Below are 22,980 nucleotides of genomic sequence, written 5' to 3' on the forward strand. Positions count from 1 at the left end.
CCGCTAATGGCTTCTTCTTTCCTTAAGTGCTCAGAGCATTTTCTCACTCGGTTAGCACCAGTTTGTTGGCCGAGGGGCAGCACTGTTACCTTAGAGCAAATGTGTTTAGTATAATATAGGCATCAGAAACATATGTGCACGTTGTCCTAGGAGATCTCAGCATAGCCCTGCTTTAGAGGTATTATGGAACTGGCTAGTGATTGGTTTTCAAGACTTTAAGCAATTTCTGTAGAATTCATTAAACCTTTTTGTAACCAACAAAATGTTTAATACGATATGAAATTCATAACAGGCATTCTGTACTTTAATGCCCAGTATGTTGGATTATATTGTCTCTCTGGCTTTTGTTGTTGTTTTATTAGGTGCCCTGAGACCCCAGGCATGGGCACCCTGTAAATAAATGTTCCCGTTGTTTTATTATTATCCCCACTTATTACCTTTTCTAATAGCGCTGTATTAATCTGAATCCCTCCCCCCCCCCATCCACTCATCCTTCACTTAGTAATACCTTAATAATACCACCTTTAATAAGACCAATTTAAGGTTTATATTTTATTTTTATTTCAGCTTTTCTGATTTTCCAGAGTTGAGGCTCACTTTGAAAATACTTCAGGGCTTTGCCTCCCTTTTCCCCCCATCCTAAAATCTTGAGGGAAGTCTGTGATTTTAATATTGGAAAACTGATCAAATTTCTTCCTTCTTTTTCTGTTCCCATTTATAATTTTTCCTGAGATGCTACACTTATCGTTTCCAAGTGGTGATTGCTGGTATTTGTATTTAATGTTTGTGGAGCCCTTGCAGAGGGGATATTTCTCCACAGTGGTAAGACACTTTTATTGCGAACTTGCATTGCCAAATCTAAACCAGTTAAGCCAGTTTAAAGACACCCAGATCAACCAATAAGTACATTAGAACTAGGCTTGAAAGGATTAGATTTTAATCAGTAAATGTCAGGAGTAGTTAATTTCTCCTTGCTTACCACACCACAGAAAAAAATAATAATTGAAATGTACATAGCTAATGAGTTTTTAAAAATCACTTGGGTGTGTGTGGATGTACACGAACATCTAGCGAACATTCCTTTGTGTTGAGGATGCTTAAAATGACACCTTCAGTCCTTCTGAACTATTCTATAGTACTGGAGTTGTATCTGGCCACCAGAGCGCAGGGAAGATGTACTTTTCTGAGCCATTCCTGTATGCTTATTTTGAAGTTCTACACTGTGCTCTGATCATCTGGAATGAGGAATGGGTTACAGCATTTCTCAATACTTGTACAATATGCAAATAAACACACGTTGGTTAAAAATGGCCCTCAGCCACTGAAAGCATATGAATTTACATAATCTGTGCATAGATCATCTAAATGTCTCCATTGTGAGGTAGGTAGGGCCCTACCAATTTCACGGCCATGAAAAATGCGTCACGAACCGTGAAATCTGCTACCCTTACTTCTGTGATCCTGCCTTCAGAGCTGGGCAGCTGGAGAGTGGCAGTTGCTGACTGAGGGCCCAGCTCGGCAGGCAGCAGTGTAGAAGTACGGGTGGCAGTACCGTACCATACCACGCCATCCTTACTTCTGCACTGCTGTCGTTGTCGGCTCTGCCTTCAGACCTGGACTCCCGGCCTGCAGCCGCCGCTTTCTAGCTGCACAGTCCTGAAGGCAGCGCCACCGCCAGCAGCAGTGCAGAAGTAAGGGTAGCAGTTCTGCAACCTCCTCAACAATAACCTTGTGACCACCCGCCCACAACTTTTTGGGGGGTTAGAACCCCTAAAATAACACTGGGAAATTTCAGATTTAAATAGCTGAAATCATGAGATTTACAATTTTTAAAATCCTATGACACTGAAATTGACCAAAATGGACCGTGAATTTGGTAGGGCCCTAGAGATTGGCCATTACTGTCAGAATTCTCTGTGGGTATGCCCACAATAAAGATGACTGTCTTAATGTCTGACCTTTTCCCCACTCTGTCATCCTTACTTAGATATTCATAATAACTGTTCTTACGAGAGAATGGGGGGTAGGGAGGTTAAGCCTTCCAGAAGAGATAAGGAAGAGTCAGAAGGAGAAAGATTTAGAAAACTAGGGTTGATGTATTTTGGGGAGCATCTGGTGGAAGTTTGAGTGTAAGGATTCCTAGCAATAAATCATACACGGAGGTGGCAGGTGGAAACCAGAAAGCACGGGGTTCCTTGTTCGCTCAGTAGTAACTATCTCCTGGGCTGAGAAACCCTTCCACCTTTATAGCTCATTTAGGCCAGGGCATGTTTATTGCTTCATTAACACCCTTAAGTTATCATTAATCATTTTATTTCTGAATACTTCTATGACTGATGCATTTAAAATAAATAATAAGTAGCAATGGAGAGTTCACTTTTTAAAATTTTCTGATAGTGCAAATTTGTTAATTAAAATTGGGGAAAATGTTTGAAAAGAAATACCAATGTTTTATAGAAATTATTAGTCCTATGCACACAGCTTGCTCCAGTAAAGTCTCTTCCCTCCAGTTTGAAGCCACATTGCTTGATTCTGGTATCCAGGAAGCTGGCTATAAAAATGTTGACAGGATACTCTGTGCTAACTTCTCCCAGTTTGTCTATACTGGGAAAATGTGTTATGTTAGAAAACATGTTATTGAAAACATTTTAACTAACATGATGTTAAATACTACTTGGTTCCTAGTCTAGACAGGAACAAGTCTTGTTTAGAAAGTATTAATCCCTAGGGTTAACCACAACCAGACGATAACCATTTAACACAACATGTCCTTATCCACTCTACATGCTAAATCATATTTAACTAAGAGCTCTGTGTAGCTCAGGCTTGTCTCTTTCGCCAACAGAAGTTGGACCAGTAAAAGATGTTACCTCACCCACCTTGTCTTTCTAACATCCTGAGACCAGCACAGCTACAACAACACTGCAAACATATTTAACACCGTGTTAGTGAACACGTTTTAGTTAACACAACGTCTAACAATGAGGTATTTTCCCAGTGTAAGCAAGCCTTCTTACATTGTAAATTCACTCCTTTTCATTCAGGCCAGCAATTAGGAAATATGATACATTTGGTATTGATTACATAATCTCTTCAAAAAGTGATGTTAGCATAACTGAACCTATTCACTAAATGAGAATATATTCAGAAACTTGAATCTCTGGTTAAGCAAATAATCTTGGCCAGAAATGGTTTTAAACATTTTCTATTATTAATTATGAGTAGTAGTAATAGTTGTGTATTTTGTGGTAGGTAGCTATTATAATACAGGACTTGTGAGGTGTAACAGTTTCTAACAGTGCAAAAATTGTTTTAAAATTCTAAAATCGTACATATACTTGCTGCCTATACTTGTCATATTACTCATTCACTCTGTTCCAGGCAGGGTCATCTGCCAGGGTGCATGGCTTTTCCCACATCTTCACTGTGCTGCATTTTTTTTTTTTTTTTTTTTCCCCTTTGTTGACAGAAGTCTTAATTCAGTCTCTTTTTTCCATAGTTTGGTAAATGTACTAAGAATTCCCATGCATTATTCATATTGTTGGATTGCCATGTTTAAATTTAGAAGCAGCAGCCATTTCATTTACCCTCACTTTGACTTTGTCTCTGGTAGGTTCTGACTACTACTGCTTTTTAACTTTACAAAAGTGAATTTACAAAAACAATTGGAGTGTGCCTAGAAGGGGACTGGGAATCTGAGTTCCGGTTTCTAGAGCTCTAGCAGCCATTGATTCAGTTAGGTGAAAAAAATAATTTAACCTCTGTTGGCTAAAGTTAGGCACCTAAATAAGTGGCCTGATTCCCAAAAGTGCTGAGCACCTTCAGCTCCCATGAAGGTCAAGGGCATTTGTGGTACTCCGCATCTTTGAAAATAAGGCCACTTATTTAAGGGACTAAATATGAATTTAGGTGCCTTACTTTAGCCACCCAAATTTGACAATTCTGGCCTTAACCTCTCTTTGTCTTTGGCCTTTTTTACTCTGAGATTCCAGCTACTGGGGTACCTGCACCAGTGCAAACCCCAAATGTAGACCAGATAAACTGCTATAAACCACAGTTTGTCCTGCTTTTCCTTAGCCCTGCTTGGAAGTCGTCCTAATCGGTAGGGCCCTACCAAATTCATGGTCCATTTTGGTCAATTTCATGATCAGAGGATTTAAAAATCATAAATTTCATGATTTCAGCTACTTAAATCTGAAATTTCACTGTTGTTGTTGTTAAGTATCAGAGGAGTAGCCGTGTTAGTCTGAATCTGTAAAAAGCAACAGAGGGTCCTGTGGCACCTTTGAGACTAACAGAAGTACTGGGAGCATAAGCTTTCGTGGGTAAGAACCTCACTTCTTCAGATGCAAGTCATGACTTCTGTTAGTCTCAAAGGTGCCACAGGACCCTCTGTTGCTTTTTACTGTTGTTGTTGTTTTAGGGGTCCTGACCCAAAAAAGAGTTATGGGGGGAGTTGTGGTACTGCTATCCTTACTTCTGCACAGCTGAAGGAAGCACCGCTGCCTTCAGAACTGTGCAGCTGGAGAGCGGCAGCTGCAGGCTGGGAATTGAGCTCTGAAGGGTTAGGGTTAGGATGTAAATAATATCATTTGATTAGAACATATATCTTTTTAGTATTATACCCAACTACCAATCAGCCTATCAACCAGAGTGATACGTTTCAGTTGGAGTCACTGCAGGATAAGCATATGAGGACAGCTAGTTCTATGCACTGGAGCATTAGGCTAACTCTCCAGGTTGTACTCAATGAACTTCAGAGACTATGTTATTGTACAAAGAACCATCCTAGAACAGAACTTGGATCAGATATTTATTGGGTTAATAAGGCCAGGGCCACCCCAGAGCAAGGCTACCAAATATAGACCTGTCAAATGTTCAAAATATCCATCAATAGGAGTGTGTTTATATAAGTTATGCTAGACAGATTTGCAGCTGGTGTAAAGTGGCATATTTCTCTCAATCTCAATGGAGCTAAGGTGGCTTACATTATCTGAGAATCTGGCCCTAAGTTTGTAAAATTGGCTGCATTTCCCAGTTGCAGTATTTCAATTTACTACTTATGTTGTTACAGCTTTGGACAGTCTCTATTTGGGCAAGTTTTCTGTTGTTCTGAAAAGCATATCCTTTGTGTTTTCTGACTTTTCTGTACTAAAACTGTTTACTATAATCTTGCATTAACATAGCTGTTTGCATATTGTTAAATAAAGGGGGGGGGACCCACAAAACTAAATTGCAAAGGGAGAGAAAAAGAATAAATGCATGTGGGTCAGTTTATGTCAAATCAATCTGGGAGCAACACTGGGGTTTGGATTCATTTAATAGCTTTGAGCACTCGTACGCTCCACTTGTCCACCTCAAAAAGCTGTACCAATATTAACCAGTAAATTCTCACAATTGCCCTGAGGCACCTAAGTATCATTAGCTGCATTTTGTAGATGGGAAGACCGAGGCAGGTAAAATGACTTATCCAAGGCCACAGAAAGAGTCTGTGTTAGAGCCAGGGTTAGAATTCAAGAGTTCCCATTTCCCAGTCACTAGATCATGCCTCCAGATTTGTGTAGGGTTGGCACAAAAACTGATCACTTAAATCCCCATGGAAGATCACAGAATTTTTATGATTCAGCTGCACTTTGGAAAATTGGCATCTGCCAACATAGACCATGGCAGCATTAATATCTGCCCCACCATACATGTTTGCTTACTTGTCTGTGCCACCATGTTGCTTTTCTTGTGACTTTGAACAGCACAGTATCATTCTTGCCAGCATAGATTAGTGCATGTGCCAAGCACAGTTCTGCTTTTGCACAACTGCCAACCCTGTGGAGCAGAAGCACCCACCCTTGCCCAGCTCTCTGCATATAGATTCCAATCCCCTGTGGGCAAGGGAAGAGGGAGCAATGCTACAGGGCTTACATCTCCCACTCTTTCATACCTCTTGGGACCAAGGGTAATGTGCAGCGTTTTTGCCCCTTCCAGCCATGATGGGGACAGTTTGGGCTTTAGTCTGTTTAATCTATCGTTCGTATACCAACACATGCATCCAAATAGCTATAACTGTGAACTTACTTAGCCAATTGTTCTCAAAGCAATAGATTTGTGGGTTTTTGTTTTTTTTGTTTTTTTAAGGCCAGACTTAACCAGTATGGTGGTCTAGGGCTAGGCTGATCCCTTGCATAACACAAGCGGGAGAACCTCACTCAGTATGAAACTTGCCTGACAAGCCTTCATTGAGGACTATCCACACACTGAAGTTTTAAATTTCAACCCTTTTTGTGTTATGTGAGCAAGAAAAACTTTTTTTAAATTGGAAAAGTTATTTGTTTTGGATTTTGTCATGAACACTTAGTTCAGAAATGGCTGGACTGATTTTATTCATACTTCCTAAAAACTGCTTTAGGGCTGGGACCAAAACTTTCAGTGAATAAGGAATATTTCTGAGCAAGGAATGAGCGCCTATAAGGGACGGTTAGAATGACAGGGCCTTCTCAACTTTACTGTTGTATTTAGTACTGAGACTCCTGCCATCTAGGCATTTTGCTCAGTTGGTTCTGTGTTTTCTTGTATAACTTGATCTTTTACAATAGGTTCTAAAGAATTTATTAAGTATTATGTTCTCAGTTAGTAGAGGGGATGGTATGATGAGATTTCCTATCATGGCATGTGGCCCATCTGTGACTGCTAGTAGCAAATATTTCCAACGGCTGGTGATGGGACACTAGATGGGGAGGGCTCTGAGTTAATACAATGAATTCTTTCCCAGGTGTCTGGCTGCTGGGTCTTGCCCGCATGCTCAGGGTATAACTCATTGCCATATTTGGGGTTGGGAGGGAATTTTTCTCCAGGTCACATTGGCAGAGACCCTGGGGGTTTTTTTGCCTGCCTTGTTGGCCTGAGCCTCTCACTGGTTTGAACTAAAGTCAATGGTGGATTGGATTCTCTTTAACTTAAAGTCTTTAAATCATAATTTGAGGACTTCAGTAACTCAGCCAGAGGTTCTGGGTCTATCACAGCAGTGGGTGGGCAAGGTTCTGTGGCCTGTACTGTGCAGGAGGTCAGACTAGATCAGTGGTTCCCAAACTTTAACAATCCGTGAACCCCTTTCACTAAAATGTCAAGTCTCGTGAACCCCCTCTTAAAAATGAATATTTCTAGGGATTTTTTCCTTTACCTGATTATAAATTATGAAAGCAGTGATCTTGGAGATATAAAAATTGTTTTTGTGACATGCTTATTACACACTATTTATTAATTATTATTTATCATTACAGTATTTTTATTACATTATTGAAAATGGCTACACTCTTCCAAGATCTCACTTTCGTAGCTTGTATCACTTTGAATAAGCCTATTATAAGACAAGGCTCCTATGTTTCATCAAGGAGTATCAGATGTGAAACAGCATGAAGGTATTTAAGAAGCCAACTCAGAGTTCCTCCTAGACAAGCATTCAGGTCTTGAGCAGTCCAGGCAAACAACGCACATTACAATAAAGCATAAACTTGTTCTTCATCATAATTTTAAAAACAATACTAGCTCCCTATTTGATTTTAAAAACAGCAAAAAATATCCACCTCCCTTTCCATTTCTTATAAGGAGTCTTGAAGGTTAAATCTCAGTGTGATAGATCTGCTTGCTTTGATCTGCTTAGCTCTTGGAAGTCCAAGAGCTCCGGGCTGCTGGCCCCATGCTGCCCAGGGTCCCTAGGGACAGCTCTGTCCGCCATTAGGGAATTCCCCCTTCCCACCCCGAGAACCCCCTGTAACATTTCGCGAACCCCCAGGGGTTCACGAACCCCAGTTCGGGAACCACTGGACTAGATGATTACAATGGTCCCTTCTGACCTTTAAAGTCTGAGTCTTGTTAAAAATGCATCTCCCTACCTAACTGGGTGAGAGAACTCTAAATGCAGATAGGATACACCATTGAGCAGAGAGATTAACATAATTTCTTTTTTGAATTAAATGTTTCACTTTAAAAAAAAAAATTGTTATTTGTACAATTCAAATTGACTAAAATTTGCTTAATGATATCTAGCAGGTGCTCATCAGAGTGTAACTATCTGTTTTAGCATTTTTTTTTTTTTCAGCTCTGTCATATTATGCTGCATTCAGCAGAACATCTTAGAATTCTGAATAACAGATTTTGCTGCAATACTGCATCTTCATGACATGCTGCAACTGGACCTGTCCTGCTCTGTTTTCACATTAACTCTTAATGCTGTAAATTGTTTTCATGCATACATTCTGAATCCTAAAACTGAGAAGTAATAAGTGGTTTCCTTGACTGGAGATGTTGAAAAACATACCATACAGTTTCTAAAGCCAAGAAGATACTGCAGAGACTGAAAGCCTGAGTCGATCATCTGATTCCATTGCAGCACTTTCAGCTGGCTCGTGTTGTGAGGTCTCTGTGCCTCATGTGGGTGTGTAATGGGTTACCTTAAAGAGAAAATATGATGAAACTGCTTCAAGGACTTGTTGGTACATGTGATACATTAGTGAAACATATCAGAGGAGAAAGGAGATTCCTGAACTAGTATTTGGAGCAGAACTGAAAAATGGTTCATTCCCTGTGTCATGTGAATCATTTGGAAATATCTGTTTCAAAGTGGAGGAAAAACTGTCCTCCGCTTTAAAACTAAATAACCTTAATGTAGCATTAATATCAAGAATTTAAACATGCGGTAGATACGGGAGCCTAATACAAAGGTCCCCATAGCAAAGTTAACTCAGCCACATGGCATCTTTGTGTGTAGTATTTTGGAATACAGTTCATGCTGTGAAATGCAGAGAATGCCTTAGTCTGGGTGCAACATGGGAAACTTAATGTTTCTGTTGGAAGTTTGTCTTTAAAATGTCTCAGCTTTTATGCATTTAGAGTTGCAGCCTTAATACTGCCTTCATGTAGTTTGTGCATTGGGCAGGGAGGTTCAGCTTGGAGTGAAGCATCTTCAGTATCTGGGTGTAGCAAAGCGAGACTCCTGCTGGTTATCCTGGGAATTAGCTCTCCAGCATAGAGTGCCTCCTACTGTCCAGTGTCTCGCCTGCCTTAGGGCCCCTCCCCCCGTGTCCCTCCCAGACCCCTTTTCCTCTGGGTTCTGCCCCCAGCAGTAACCCACAGTCTGGGTCTCCCCAACCCTCTATCCCCACTTTGCCGTAGTGGGGACTGCCAGTCGTCATCTAGCCCCTGCTCACTGGGGCAAACTGCAGTCTGTAAACCACTCATCACTGGCAAGGGTTTTTTTTTTTTTTTTTTTTTTTTTTTGGACCTGCTGCCTTTCCCTGCAGCCCAGTACCTCTCTCTTTAGGCCTCGAACGAGGCCTGCAGCCTGGGGAGTTGCCAGGCTGGAGCTCCCCAGCTCCTCTTGCCTTTCCCCAGCACTACTCTACCTCTGGTACCCTGCTCCCAGGCTGCTATGTCCTTCTCTCACCACCACTAGAGATAGACTGCCTTAGCTCCTGGCTCACAGCCCTTTTATAGGGCTAGCTGGGGCCTGATTGGGGCATGGCCCCAGCTGTGTCTGCTTCCCCAATCAGCCTAGCCTTTTCTCTCAGGAGCGGGATAACTGCCCTGCTACAATGGGGAAAATACCCTAAACACCGATATTCTGCAGGAGAGAAGTCCTCAAGCCAGATCAGACTGCTGGGGACAAACCGCAAAGGTGGCCAAAGGGAATGAAAGCTATGAAGGTCTGTCCGAGGGGCGGGGCGGGGGGGGGGTAAGATTTGCTGTCCCATGGAGAGGGTGAGGGTTGTGGCCCTCTTAACCCTTGGATGCCCAGTCTCCCCATGACATGGACAGGAAATTTATTCACCAGAACCTGTGTATCTAACAGAGATGCAGAGCTATCCAGCAGACCCTGGAACACTAGCTCCAGAGATCTCTGTCCTCCCCGGCTGCCTGGCACCACTGCCAGAGTTTCCCCTGCCCACTAGTGCCCTTGGGAATCCCACTGAAGGGGAGTGCCACAGAGTGGAAGGGCTGGTGAAGAGACAATACAGAACACATTTATTCTGGTAGTGTCTAAGGACCAACCAAGAATGGGGACACATTGTGCTAGACTCTGTAAAAACACCATCTGCCCTGCCCTTTCCCCTATGGTGTTTCTGTTACTTGTGAAGGCATTCTGCACCAACAAATTAAAAATTGTGTGCACAGTATTTTAAAATTCTGCAAATTTTATTTATCAAGTAAATGTGGAGGCTGAAGCACGGCATTGGGGAACACAGGCCACTGGCTATAGAGGTGGGAGATTATTGTGCAGCTCCCCCCTCCCACCCCCAGGACATGGACTCAGCGCAAGGATCAGGCCTGCCTCAGAAACACCCCAGGGCCCTGCCCCTCTGTGTTAGGTGCACCAGGTGTGGTCAGGCAGGCTAAGCAAGGCAGGATCCAAGTGTGGAGGAGCTTAATGTGAGGGGCTCTAGGTGTGGGTTGAGAGAGTTTGGTGTGGGCAATGTGGATGCGGACAGCTCAGTGGGGGAATCTGGGTGTGGGGTGGGGCTCTGGATGCACAAGGACTGGTTGGTGAGTTCTAGGTGCAACGGTAATGGGACTCTGCAAGGGGGTCCAGATGCTGGGGGATTGGGGCTCAGTGGGGATCCAGGTGCAGGTGGTTGGGGCTCAGTGGGGATCTGGGTGTGGGTGGCTTGTTGGGGTGGTCCAGGTGGAGTGGGGCTCATGGGGGGGGGGGGTTCTGAGTGTGGGAGGGTGAGGCTTGGCAGGAGGATCTAGGAATGAGGGGGTCTAGATGCAAGGGAGTTGGGTGGATGGAGGAGCAGCTCGCTGTAGAGGGATCCCTCCCCCTGCAACTGAGGAGCGATGGGTGCAGGAATGTGGTGGTGGTGGGTTTGCAGAGCTACCTGCAGCTGGGGGAGAAATCTGGTGGTGGGTCTGACCCAGTCCTGGTTGCAGTGGAAGGGAGGAGAAAGTCCTATCCTCCTCAGCCCAGCCAAGACTAGCAGCTGAGTCTGGCACAGCGTCGGAACCATGTCACGGAATCACCGGGCCGATGCTCTAGAACTACTCCGTGTGAAACCAGACAGGACTCTGGGGGAGCCTCCTCTCTCTGAGCATACTGTCTCCAGGCCAAGAAGCTTACACAGCTTCAACCTTCCTGGATCTGACCTCCAGAGCATTCAGCATCCCCTTCCTCACCATGTGCTTCCAGCAGTGAGTCCACCCATTCGGTGCTTCTGGGGAAGCCAGAAGGCCCTGCACCCTAACTCTGCAGTGACTCTCAGCCAGCATAAAACGGAACGTTTATTAGTTGACAGGAACACAGCAAAGAACAAAACTTCTTAGTCCCTGATTTCTGTGCTTTCAGCAAAGTCCATCTTGGGGGACCCCAGGGCCAGACACCCTGGACTCCTCCCTTCCCAGTCCTCCCGCCCGCCCCCCCAGCAGACTGCCCTGGACTCCGCTGCCTGGCCTCTGACATGCCCGTTGCTCCTTCTCTGGTCTTTGTCCTGCTTCCTGGGCCAAGAGTCACCTGGTTGCATTCCCCCTCCTGGTTCTCAAGTTACAAAGGGCATTGTCCATCGCCTACATGCAGGCAGTTGGCGTAGCCTCAACTGCTCCTGAGGGTCTCAGACAAAGTCACACGCCCTTATTCCCACCACCTTGGCATTAGTGCAGCACACAGGGAAACTGAGGCACACACAGTATTCGTGCAAAACAATAAAACTAACATAGGTTCAACAGACTCACATACAACATAACAAGGGAAAATCCCCACTTTGTCACCAGGCATCAGCCAGGTCTTCCCCAGTCCCGCACCCTGCCCCACAGTGATTTATCTCTGCCGGCTGCCCCGGACACTTGAAACATACTGCTGGGGAGGGTTGCATGACCACTGTTGTGGCTTCCCTTTGCTTCCTTGGCAGAAATTCATTTTTCTGCGGGGAAGCAAAGAAATCTTCTGGGGACATAAATTCTGGACATGCACAGAGGCGCAGAATTCCCCCAGGAGTACTCTGTGGGTCACACACAGGAAGGTGAGCTCTGTGTTCACAGAGATCTCGAATACAACTTGCAAACTCTGCCAGAAGAAATAAGAATTACTTACCGTCNTGTGCATATGCACACAACTAACCAGTCACAGAGGAGCATGCATCACACTTGCACGCACACAAAGAGCACTAATCAATCTTGGAGGGGCGCTGAGTGGATACACTAGGGTAGGCAACCTATAGCACACATGCCGAAGGCGGCACGCGAGCTGATTTTCAGTGGCACTCACACTGCCTGGGTCCTGGCCACCAGTCTGGGGGGCTCTACATTTTAATTTAATTTTAAATGAAGCTTCTTACACATTTTAAAAACCTTATTTACTTTACATACAACAATAGTTTAGTTATATATTATAGACTTATAGAAAGAGACCTTCTAAAAACGTTAAAATGTATTACTGGCACACGAAACCTTAAATTAGAGTGAATAAAGGAAGACTCGGCACACCACTTCTGAAAGGTTGCCGGCCCCTGCACTAGGGTGACCAGATATCCCGATTTTATAGGGACAGTCCCGATATTTGGGACTTTTTTAATATGGGCTCCTATTACTCCCCCACCCCCATCCCAATTTTTCACTCTTGCTATCTGGTCACTCTAGGATACACATACATACTGTCTGCCTAACTGAGCTTAGGAGGGTATTCATTTCTCCCACCAACCAGTGGTGGGATACTGTTGGAGACAGTACACTGTATTACTAGACTAAATGGACCACTGATCTTTTCCACTGTATCACTCCTTATGCTCTGAATTATAGCGTTCAGAAACATGTTTAATGAAAGAAGAGATTATACAAAAGAAACATTTCCTACCTTCCTGTATTCACTTTGTTTTCTTCTTTCAGGCTAAAATTGTCTCTGTCAAAGAAGCTGCAGGATTCAAGGAGAAACTGACATGTTTAAAATCACTCCTTTGATCCAAACTGAAGAAAATTGAACCCAAGAACAAAAAATAAAAATGGCAGAATTTACAGGTTATAAGGAGACTTCAAATCGCCACCTTCGATTCAAGTTACAGAGCTTTGGCCGTCGTCTTGATGAACTGGAAGAAGCAACAAAAAATCTCCAGAAAGCAGAGGATGAGCTTCTTGACCTTCAGGACAAGGTTATCCAGGCAGAAGGCAGCAATTCTAGCATGCTGGCTGATGTAGAAGCTCTGAGAAAAAGAGTGCTGAAAATTGAAGGCAAGGATGAAGAAATAAAAAAAGCTGAAGAGCTCTGTCAGTTGATGAAGGAAAAACTGGAGGAGGAGGAAAGTCTCACTCAAGAACTTAAATCAGAAATTGAACAGCTTCAGAAGAGAATGGCAGAACTGGAAAAACTGGAGGAAGCTTTCGGCAGGAGCAAGAATGATTGTACTCAGCTGTGTCTGAGCCTTAATGAAGAAAAAAATTTGACCAAAAAAATATCTACAGAGTTGGAAATACTTAGGATGAAAGTAAAAGAACTTGAAGCATCTGAAGACAGACTGGATAAAACTGAACATAGTTTAGTAAGTGAGTTAGAAAAGCTTAAATCTTTAACACTGAGCTTTGCTAGTGAAAGAAAACACTTCAATGAAAGAGAAAAGCAGAATGAAAAATTAATCCAGGAGCTAACACAAAAACTAGAACAAAACAACAAACTAAATAGGGCAGATCAAACTAGAAATGCATCAAACCTGCTAGAAAGATCATCAAATAGTCTTCTGGATAGAAATGACCTGAGAATTGAAGATGACTTGACCTCTGCATTGCCCTCTAAAGAAACCAGAAGAAAGGGAAGCTTGGATTACCTAAAGCATGTAGAAAATGAAACCAGAAATAAATCAGAAAATCAAAAGAATAAAAATCAAGAAGACAACAAAGTGAAAGATCTCAACCAAGAAATTGAGAAACTTAAAACTCAAATTAAACATTTTGAATCTTTAGAAGAAGAACTTAAAAAAATGAAAGCCAAAAATAATGACCTGCAAGATAGTTATCTGAGTGAACAGAATAAAAACAAGCTCCTGACTGGTCAATTGGAAGAAATTAAAATTCAAATAAAGAAACAAAAGGATATGGAGAATGGTGAGGTGGAAAGTGAAGAAATGAGCTTCCCCAGCAGAATTAGACATGACAGACCTAAATACAGAGGTATCACAGCTGAGCCGGCAATTTCAAAACACAAGTCACGGGAGCTTTCACCTCAGCATAGACGAGAAAGGACACGGAACAGAGAATTCTCTTCCAATAATGACAGTTATACCACAAGTAGCAAGCAAGTTCCCAGTCCAAGTTTAATTACTAGGAGAACAGTAAAGGCATCTAGTACATCTGCTCTACTAGACACTGTGATTACTGATACAAAAAGAATGGAAGACAAATCAGCAGTTGCTACATATTTATCTATGCAGAAAGATAGTGGTGCTCCACAAAATGAAGTGAAGAAATCGAGAGAGCAGCCATCTGTGCTGAGTCGATACCCACCGGCTGCACATGAGCACAAATCTTGGAAAGCATCTTCCAAACCTGGGAATGAAAGTGGGCTGAAGACCAAAGTTGAAAAGCCATCTCAAATATTTAGTGATGTTTGCCAAGGTACCTCTGATGAAAAATCAAGCAAAGGAGAAATGACTGTATCTTTGACTGAAAAGATGAAAACAAGCCAAGCAGAGATGTCTGATCTATGTGTAGAGATACCCTTTATGAAAAGTAACCATGCACCATCCAATGAAACAGCTTCATCATATAGATACCATATCTCTTCTCAGATGTTAGCAGCTGAATCCACCAGCTCTAAAGCAGAAGCAGCAACAGTCTCTGTTTTATCTCACAGACAGTCCCCAGAAGGGAAATCTAAAAGAACAATAAACTCCCAAGAAAGAGAATTTACAGACATTTTTCATGAAAATACAAAGCCTCCAACTTTATTAAAGTATTCAAACAGCTCAAGAAGTCAAGAAGACATCTTACAGATTCTCACAAGTCAAGGTAAGGAAGGAATGGACCAATCTGCACCATCAGTTACAGGTCAGACAAATGTTGGCATAAAATCTGACTCTTTGAGATCCAAAGCCATCAAACCAGCTAGCCATGAAAAACTTAGTACAGATGAGGAGATTGGTAAAAGCACCAATGCTGCCACTGAATCAGAACTGGAGACGAGAAAGAAACCCAGTTCCAGAGAATTCTCAAGCTCCAGAGGAGTTCTCAGAGCATCTCTCTTTGAAAATGATAAAAATACTGGAAATGAAGATGACCCCCCCAAATCCATAAAGACATCTTCAGATGCCGCCAGCGTAGGATTGAAATCCAGAAGGTCATTCAGCCCTAGAGAAGCTTTGAGATCAAAAGCCATCATTAAACCTGTAATAATTGAAAAGGACATGAAAGAAGTAATGGGAGGGGCTGGGTCTGAGGAATACTCTCAAAAACAGAAATCTCTCTTTAAAACTGTGACAAATAAAATGACAAGCAGCATAACAATCTTCCCCTCTGAGCCAGCCAACACAAGGACCAACACAAATGAAGCCGCAAAGGAAAGACATACGTCTACCAGCAATATTCGAGTCACTCCAAATGAGCTATCAACCATAACAAACAACATCAGCACACCCTTTGATATCTCAATTAATAAGAGTGATACTGCTCTGAAATTATCTGAGGCAGATAAAATTGGGGATTTAGCTCTGAGAAACAGGACAGAAACACTAATCTCAAGAAGCAGTATTATGATAAAACCTTCTGAACTCATTGAGAAGAACAATTGTGATCCATCCTTAGAATCAATCCGCTGGAAAAGCCATGGGTCTTTAGAAGCAGATTCACCAGAGACAAAACACATCACTCTGAGAAGTTCTTGGAGGACAAGGCGGGGATTACAATCTTTGGAAGACTCTCAGATCAAAGTGGAAAAAAATACAGCTTCCACTCGTACAAAGGCATGCAAGTCATCTACAGACCTCTCTGAAATGGAAGGGGCCAATGCAAGAATACATTTACTTGAGCAGAATTCAAGAAAGTCCAGGGCCACTATTAATTCTTGGAATACCCCTGAATTAGAATTCCGAAGGACCCAAAGTAGCTTGAGTGCATCTGAGCTATCTACTCGAAGGAGCTACGTCCATGATCCCATCACTGCTTCTACTTGGAATCGCATGACATTACCAGTAAGTGTTCTCTGTTTTCTGTTACTTTTAATTGTCATTCTCTTTTTGAAATTGTCCACTAATTGTAGGATGCCCAACTTGAAATACTAACAGTTCTGATTTTCAGAGGCGTTACATTCCCACAGCTCCTGTTCACTTCAACTGATTACCTAACTATTGAGGCATCCAAATTAATTAGCGACTTTGGAAAATTGGGCGGATTAGTTGTGTTCCCATCTGCCTCATTCTTGTACTGCTCTCTGTGTAAATAAAGCCATACTCATCTGTTCTTGCCAAAGCTAAGAGAGGAAATAATTGGTCCCACTTAGTCATGAGCCTATATGTCTTTTAAAGTCAAGCTTTGCAAGGTAGAGTCAGCAGGAAATAGCAAAGAATTCATTTAAAGAGTGCTGCACTGCTTCAGTCTGAACTTTCAACTTCCATTTTTAAAGGGACGCTGGCTGTGTCACCTCCATGTGTGACATACCTCAAACGGCTCCCTGGAACATGTCCTAGCAGACCACAGAGAGACGGCTGGTTGTGTGGTGCTGCCATCTCCTCCTAGTTCCAAGTTGTTAGATCACCTTGAGAAAAAGCTTAAAACACATGAACTACTTTCCTAGCATTACTTTTCCTTGCTATTGAGTATGTTATTCAGTTGTCAGTGAGAGGAGAGCTTGCATAAGGGGAAATCCAGGAGATGTTCTCACTGTTACGATGTGGTTCTCTCTCTGAAGAGGACTGAGAATCCCTGACATTAAAATATTCATCTGGTGGGGTGTGTCCATTCTGGCCATGCTAAATATGTGTTTTAATTACTGTTCGAGTTCAATGTACCCACTCTTTATGCAGTATCTATACAATACAAACAGCAGGGGCGCCCTCATTAACTCCCACAGCCATTTTCAGTGTTGGTTTGAAGCACAAATAAAGTACAGAAGAGATCAAAGGTCTGTAGGGTGGTTGTGGAAGGGAGGGAATTCTCAGCCAAATGAATTTGCCACTGAACAAAGGTTTCCATTTGGGAATATAGATGAAGATGTGAGAGGGTATTTTTGTTTTCCAAACCTTGCTTTGTTCCCTAGAACCAACTTCACCTCTCGGGGATTAAGCATACAATGCAACACGGCTTTACTTTGTAGCATCTATTGTCATTAGAGAGTTAGGGTCAGATTATCAAAGATATTTGGGCACCTAAAGATGCAGATGGGCACCTAGTGGATCTATATTTGACCTAATAGGCATGTTTGAAAATCCCACTAGGTACATTTCTTCTTTGAGTAGCTGAAGACATATATTCCAAGTAGGTGTGTGCGCACCCCAAACGCTGGAGCCGGAGACTTTTGCCTAGCAGAACCATTAGAGGGGCAGCATCCGGCAATATGAGATGGCACCGCCCCAGCCCCCTTCAGTTCCTTCTCATCACCCATCGTCTGGAGTCAGAGCTCGTGTGGTGGTGGTTTTCACAACCTTACATTAATCTTTTTTGTGTAGCTTATTGTACATAGTTAAGAGTTTTAATAAAAAAAAAAATAGAGGGTATTAGTGGCTGTGCCCTCTCCCCCCCCGATGCCCTCCCCAGGTTTAAGCATTGTCCTTCGTGTGGAGTAGCGTTTCCCAACAGTGACCCCACACACAGTGCTTGCTCTGCCCTGGCAAAGCCCATCTTAAGGAGCGCTGTTCATCTGTAGATCGTTCAAGAGGAGGACTCAGGTGGTGCAGGTCCTTTGCCTCAAACAGCACCTGCTTGAACAAACCACGTGGCTTGAGCCCACACAGGGGACTATCTCGGGCCGCAGATTGCCCTGGGGCTCAGAAAGTGCTGCTGCCTCTTGTTCTGGGGTAGTGACCTCTCCGAAGAGGCACAGGAATCGTTCTCCATTGTTGGCACCAAAGAAGAGTTGTCCAAGGGGAACTCTTCTGCCTTCCCTGGCATGGGACCAGTCCTGGTGCGCAGGATGGCATGTGTACATCTGTTCCTCCTTTTGGTACAGGGCAGGAAGGGCAGAAACCCTGTACTGTTGACTCCAGTTCTGGCCTCCAGGCATCTATTTAGAGTCCAGTACTGACTGGAGGGATGCCAGTACTGACCGTGTCTGTGATGTCAGCATACCAGGCTGTAGCGGACTTACTGTGCCTTTTGGTCTCGTCATCGCTGCTGGTCAAAGACTTCGCGAGGCTGGTGTCTGCAGTGGCCCCCCAATTAATGAGGTGCTCCTCAAACCTGTGAGTGCTCTTTGAGGTACACCGGCTTCGTTACCGCCAGTGGTCAAGTGCTTGGAGAAGCGCTATTTTGTGGCTGTTCAGGCATACAAGGGGGTCTATTCCCATCTGGCCCCAAACTCCCTGGTGGTCATGGCAGGACAGGTTCAAGTCCACGTCCAAAGACAGAGACACTAAGCATTTGGACCTTTTGGGCAGAAAGGTATGCACCTCCTAATGGTTACAGATGAGGATTGTGAACCAGCAAGCTTTATTGTCCAAATATGACTTTCTCAATTGGTTGACTATGGCCAAATTTGAGGAGCAGTTGCCTGAAGTGTCTTGTGATGAGTCTTGTGTGTTTGTCACCAAAGACTGCTTGATGGCCAAGATGTCTTTGCAATCCGCCCTTGATATTGCGGACACCTCAACCAAAGTGATGGCCTTGGTGATTACTATGAGGAGGGCTTCCTGTCTCCAAAACTCAGGGATTGCTCTGGATGTCCAGCAAACAATCGAAGACTTGCCTTTTGATGGCAAAGCCTTGTTTTCAGACAAGATTGAAACCCTGCTTTCCTTTAAGGATTCCAGGGCTACCGTAAGGTCTTTGGGGGTGCATATGCTGCCCATGCAGAGACACCACTACGGGGCACAGCAACAACAACTGTACAGACGACAGCATCCTTTTGTCAGCCCTTCTCCTCGAGACAGTGAGACTAATCTAGGAAGAGGGAAAGGTCTCACAAGAGGAAGCACTTGAGCTCAGGGCCTGGCTGGGCTGTTCGCCCTCCTTTTGCACCTGTTAAGCGCCCATTTTGACTCGTTGGTCCAGAGCACTGTTCCAGTTCTTCTTCCACTCTCATTGCCTCCCACCCTCTGTTCCATTGGGGACAGGCTGGTCTGCTTTTATAATGCCTGGGTCTCAATTACCTCTGACAGCTGGGTCATAGACACACTGTAAGATTGGGCTATCCCAACCAATTTCTCTCCACGCACCAGCCCCACTCTTCAGGGACCCCTCTCATGAGATGCTGCTCTTCGAGCCGGTCGGCTGTCTGCTAATGTTGGGAACGGTGGAGGAAGTTCCGCAAAAACCCCAGCGTCATGGTTTCTACTCCTGGTACTTCCTGATACCAAAATCCAAGGGCAAGATGAGGCCCATCCTCAATCTTTGTGGACTCAACAAATTAATCAGATATGTGAGGTTCCACATGGTCACACTCTTAGCTATCTGCCCTCCTCTGTCTTAGAGTGACTGGTTTGCTGCTCTTCAGGATGCTTATTTTCATGTGGCCATTCTACCAAGTCACAGGAAGTTTCTTTGCTTCTTAGTAGGAGAATGCCATTTTCAGTACATAGTTCTCTCATTCGGCTTTCTTCCCCTTCTCCTTCCCCCTCCCCCCCGAGTTTTCACCAAATATATGGCATTGGTCATGGCATACCTCTGGCGGAAGGGAATCCACATCTTCCCCTACCTTGATTACCAGTTGCTAAGGGGCAGTTCCAGAGAGGAGGTTCTTGCCCATGTTAACACTGCATACCATTTACTCAACCGATTGGAACTCATTCTAAACACCACTAAGTCAACCTTGGCTCCCACTCAACAAATGGAGTTCACTGGGGCTCTGTTAGATTCCACAAAGTTGAGGATGTTCTTGCTGAGCGACTGCTTCCTGGCAATTCAACAAATGTGTCTCCGTCTACAATCGCAACCTTCCATGACAGTTTGCGTGTGTTTGAGCCTGTTGGGCCATCTGTCCAGTTGCACCCAGGTGGTCTAGTTTGCCAGGTTGCGTCTTCACCCTCTTGTGATGTGGCTCAGGACAGTTTACCGCCCAGCCCTGCATCTCTGGACTGGTTGATTCACCTTCCTCCACTGGTCTAGAGTCCCTGCACTGGTGGGAGTCCCTGTGCAACTTGTGCCAAGGAGTTCCTTTCACTTGGCCCTCCCCGATCAAATCAGTGATTAACATTCATCCCTTCTGGGTTGGGGGGCGCATTTGGACTTGTTGAGGGTGTAGGGCCTGTGGTTGGAACAGGAAGCCTTGTTCCACATCAATGTATTGGGGCTTCAGGCTATCTACAATGCATGTTGTGCCTTCCAGGACCGCATCAGGCATTCAGTGGTTCACTTACTCACCAATAATACCACCACAATGTACTATGTGAACAAACAAAGGGGAGCCCACTCCAGATTGGCTCTAGGCAGAGCAATCAACCTATGGCAGTTCTGCATCAAAGAAAACATCACCCTGGTAGCTGTCCACTTGCCAGGGGTGCAGAGCCATCTTGCAGGGTGTCTCAGCAGGATTTTTTCACAGAGCCACGAATGGTCCCTTAAAGGAGTGTCCTTCAGATTGTTTTTGCAGCATGGGGCATCCCCATGATCGATTTATTTGCAACGGGGGAAAACAAAGAGTGTCACCTATTCTGCTCTCTGGGAGGGTCTCAGCCCAGGCTCTCTCTGACACTTTCCACTACAGCTGGCAGTCGACTCTCTTATATGTCTTCCTTCCTGTCCCAATCATTCCCTAGGTCATTGCCAAGCTCAAGGTGCATCAAGCCAGGGTCGTCCTGATTGCCCTGGCGTGCCTGAGACAGTGTTTTTTTTTCGGGCCTCCTTGTTTTGTCAGATCTGCCTCCCATGCCGCTACCTCTCCTTCCCAACCTCTTCACACAGATGCATTCTGCATCTGACGATCAGCTCCCTACACCTTACGGCATGGCTGCTGCATGGCTGAATGAAAAGGAAGAACATTGCTTGGATGCTGTGAAACCTACCACTTGGACAGCCTATTTGGCAAAATGGAAGAACAGGGACTTCCATCCAGCACATCTTGGAGTACCTGCTACACCTTCAGAAATCGAGCTTGGCACTCAGTTCTCTGAGAATGCACTTGGCAGCACTATCCGTGTTTCATCCATCTATTCAAGGGAAATCAGATTTTTTCCAACGCCATGGTGACAAGGACTTCTCTGCCTGCATCCTCTGGTCTGAGGGCCAGTCCCCTTGTGGGACCTAAACACTGTTTTAGCAGCTCTTATGGGACCTCCATTCAAGCCCCATGCTTCCTGCCCATTGCTCCTCCTGTCTCAGAAAACTGCATTCTTGGTAGCAATTGCCTCTGGGGCCTCCTTACACACAGTTTTCCACGGACAAGGTTATGATCTAGCCACACCCAAAGTTCTTATCCAACGTAGTCTCTCAGTTGCATTTGAACCAGGTGGTGTATTTTCCCCTAAGCCACATTCCTCCGCAGAGGAGCAACGCCTCCAAACGTTAGACACTAAATAGGACTTAACTGTTTCGTGCTTCACCTTGCATGTTCATATCCTATGCGGACTGCATGAAGGGACAAGCAGTGTCTGCACAGGCTATCTCAAGATGGATAATGTCTTGTATTCAGACTGCGTATGAGATAGCGCCAGCTATGATTCCACAGCAGATATGGGCTCATTCCACGAGAGCACAGGCACATTGGTGATGTTCCTCAGTGATATTTCCATATCGGACATTTGCATGTGGCCATCCATCCATACATTTATGGACCATTACATGATCACTGCATGTTCCAGAGTAGATGCTAATGTTAGAAGAGCAGTCCTGAGATCCTATTCAGATAGACTCCGAGCCCCGCCTCTGGATGGGGGTACTGTTTGTAAGTCACCTACTGGGCATACACATCTGCATCTACTCAAAGAAGAAATGGTTACTTACTGTAACTGTGGTTCTTTGAGATGTGATGAAGACGTGTATTCCACAACCTGCCCTCCATCACCTCTGCATTGGAGTCTTCCCCTAGACATTTGGTGCGAAGGAACTTAGGGAGGTTGGGGTGGCGCTGCTTCATATACAGGTTATAGACACAAGGCGCAAACACTGTCCCTCTACGGGTACTGCTAGGCCTATCCAGTGTGCACACAATTACTTGGAATACACATCTGCATCACATCTCGAAGAACCACAGTTACAGTAACTGTTTGTCAAGGTATTTAGGTACCTAAATGAATCTGGCCCTGAGATAGTTCAGTTAGCACTGAGTTCTCTGTTGCTCAACTGTTATTTAAGAGTCTAGGTAAGAAGGAAGGAAGATATTCTAGCTCAGTGGTTCTCAAAGCCGGTCTGCCGCTTGTTCAGGGAAAGCCCCTGGCGGGCCGGGCCGGTTTGTTTACCTGCCATGTCCGAAGGTTCAGCCGATCGCAGCTCCCACTGGCCGCGGTTCGCTGCGCCAGGCCAATGGGGGCTGCGGGAAGGGTGGCCAGCACGTCCCTCGGCCCGCGCCGCTTCCCATAGCCCCCATTGGCCTGGAGCAGCGAACCGCGGCCAGTGGGAGCTGCGGGAAACGGCGAGGGCCGAAGGACGTGCTGGCCGTCCTTCCCCTGCCCCTATTGGCCTGGAGCAGCGAACCGCAGCCAGTGGGAGCTGTGGACACAGCAGGAAAACAAACCGGTCTGGCCTGCCAGGGACTTTCCCCGAACAAGCGGTGGAGCGGCTTTGAGAACCACTGTTCTAGCTGGTATTTTAAATGAGATGGAGGGTGCCTGAGGGATCTTGGAAGGCTGGAGATGTAGAAGGGAAAGTTTTTTCATTGAGATGAGATTGTGTGCAGGGAGAGGCTTCGGGAGGAGAGACCAGAGATAAATAAAGAAT

At 44.6% G+C, this 22,980-nt stretch overlaps 1 protein-coding gene across 3 annotated transcripts in view; it reads left to right on the plus strand.

Annotated features, from left to right (window-relative positions):
* Positions 1-22,980, plus strand: part of LUZP1 (leucine zipper protein 1) — a 43,930-nt gene that overhangs the window by 1,201 nt on the left and 19,749 nt on the right. For all 3 annotated transcript variants that reach the window (XM_034753887.1, XM_034753889.1, XM_034753888.1), the window contains exon 2: positions 12,862-16,148. In XM_034753887.1, coding sequence (XP_034609778.1) covers positions 12,975-16,148 — 3,174 coding nt within the window. In that variant the 5' untranslated portion in view covers positions 12,862-12,974. The remainder of the gene's footprint in view (positions 1-12,861; positions 16,149-22,980) is intronic.

Source organism: Trachemys scripta, chromosome 20 (genome assembly GCF_013100865.1).
Source record: "Trachemys scripta elegans isolate TJP31775 chromosome 20, CAS_Tse_1.0, whole genome shotgun sequence".
NCBI classification, from domain to species: Eukaryota; Metazoa; Chordata; order Testudines; family Emydidae; genus Trachemys; species Trachemys scripta.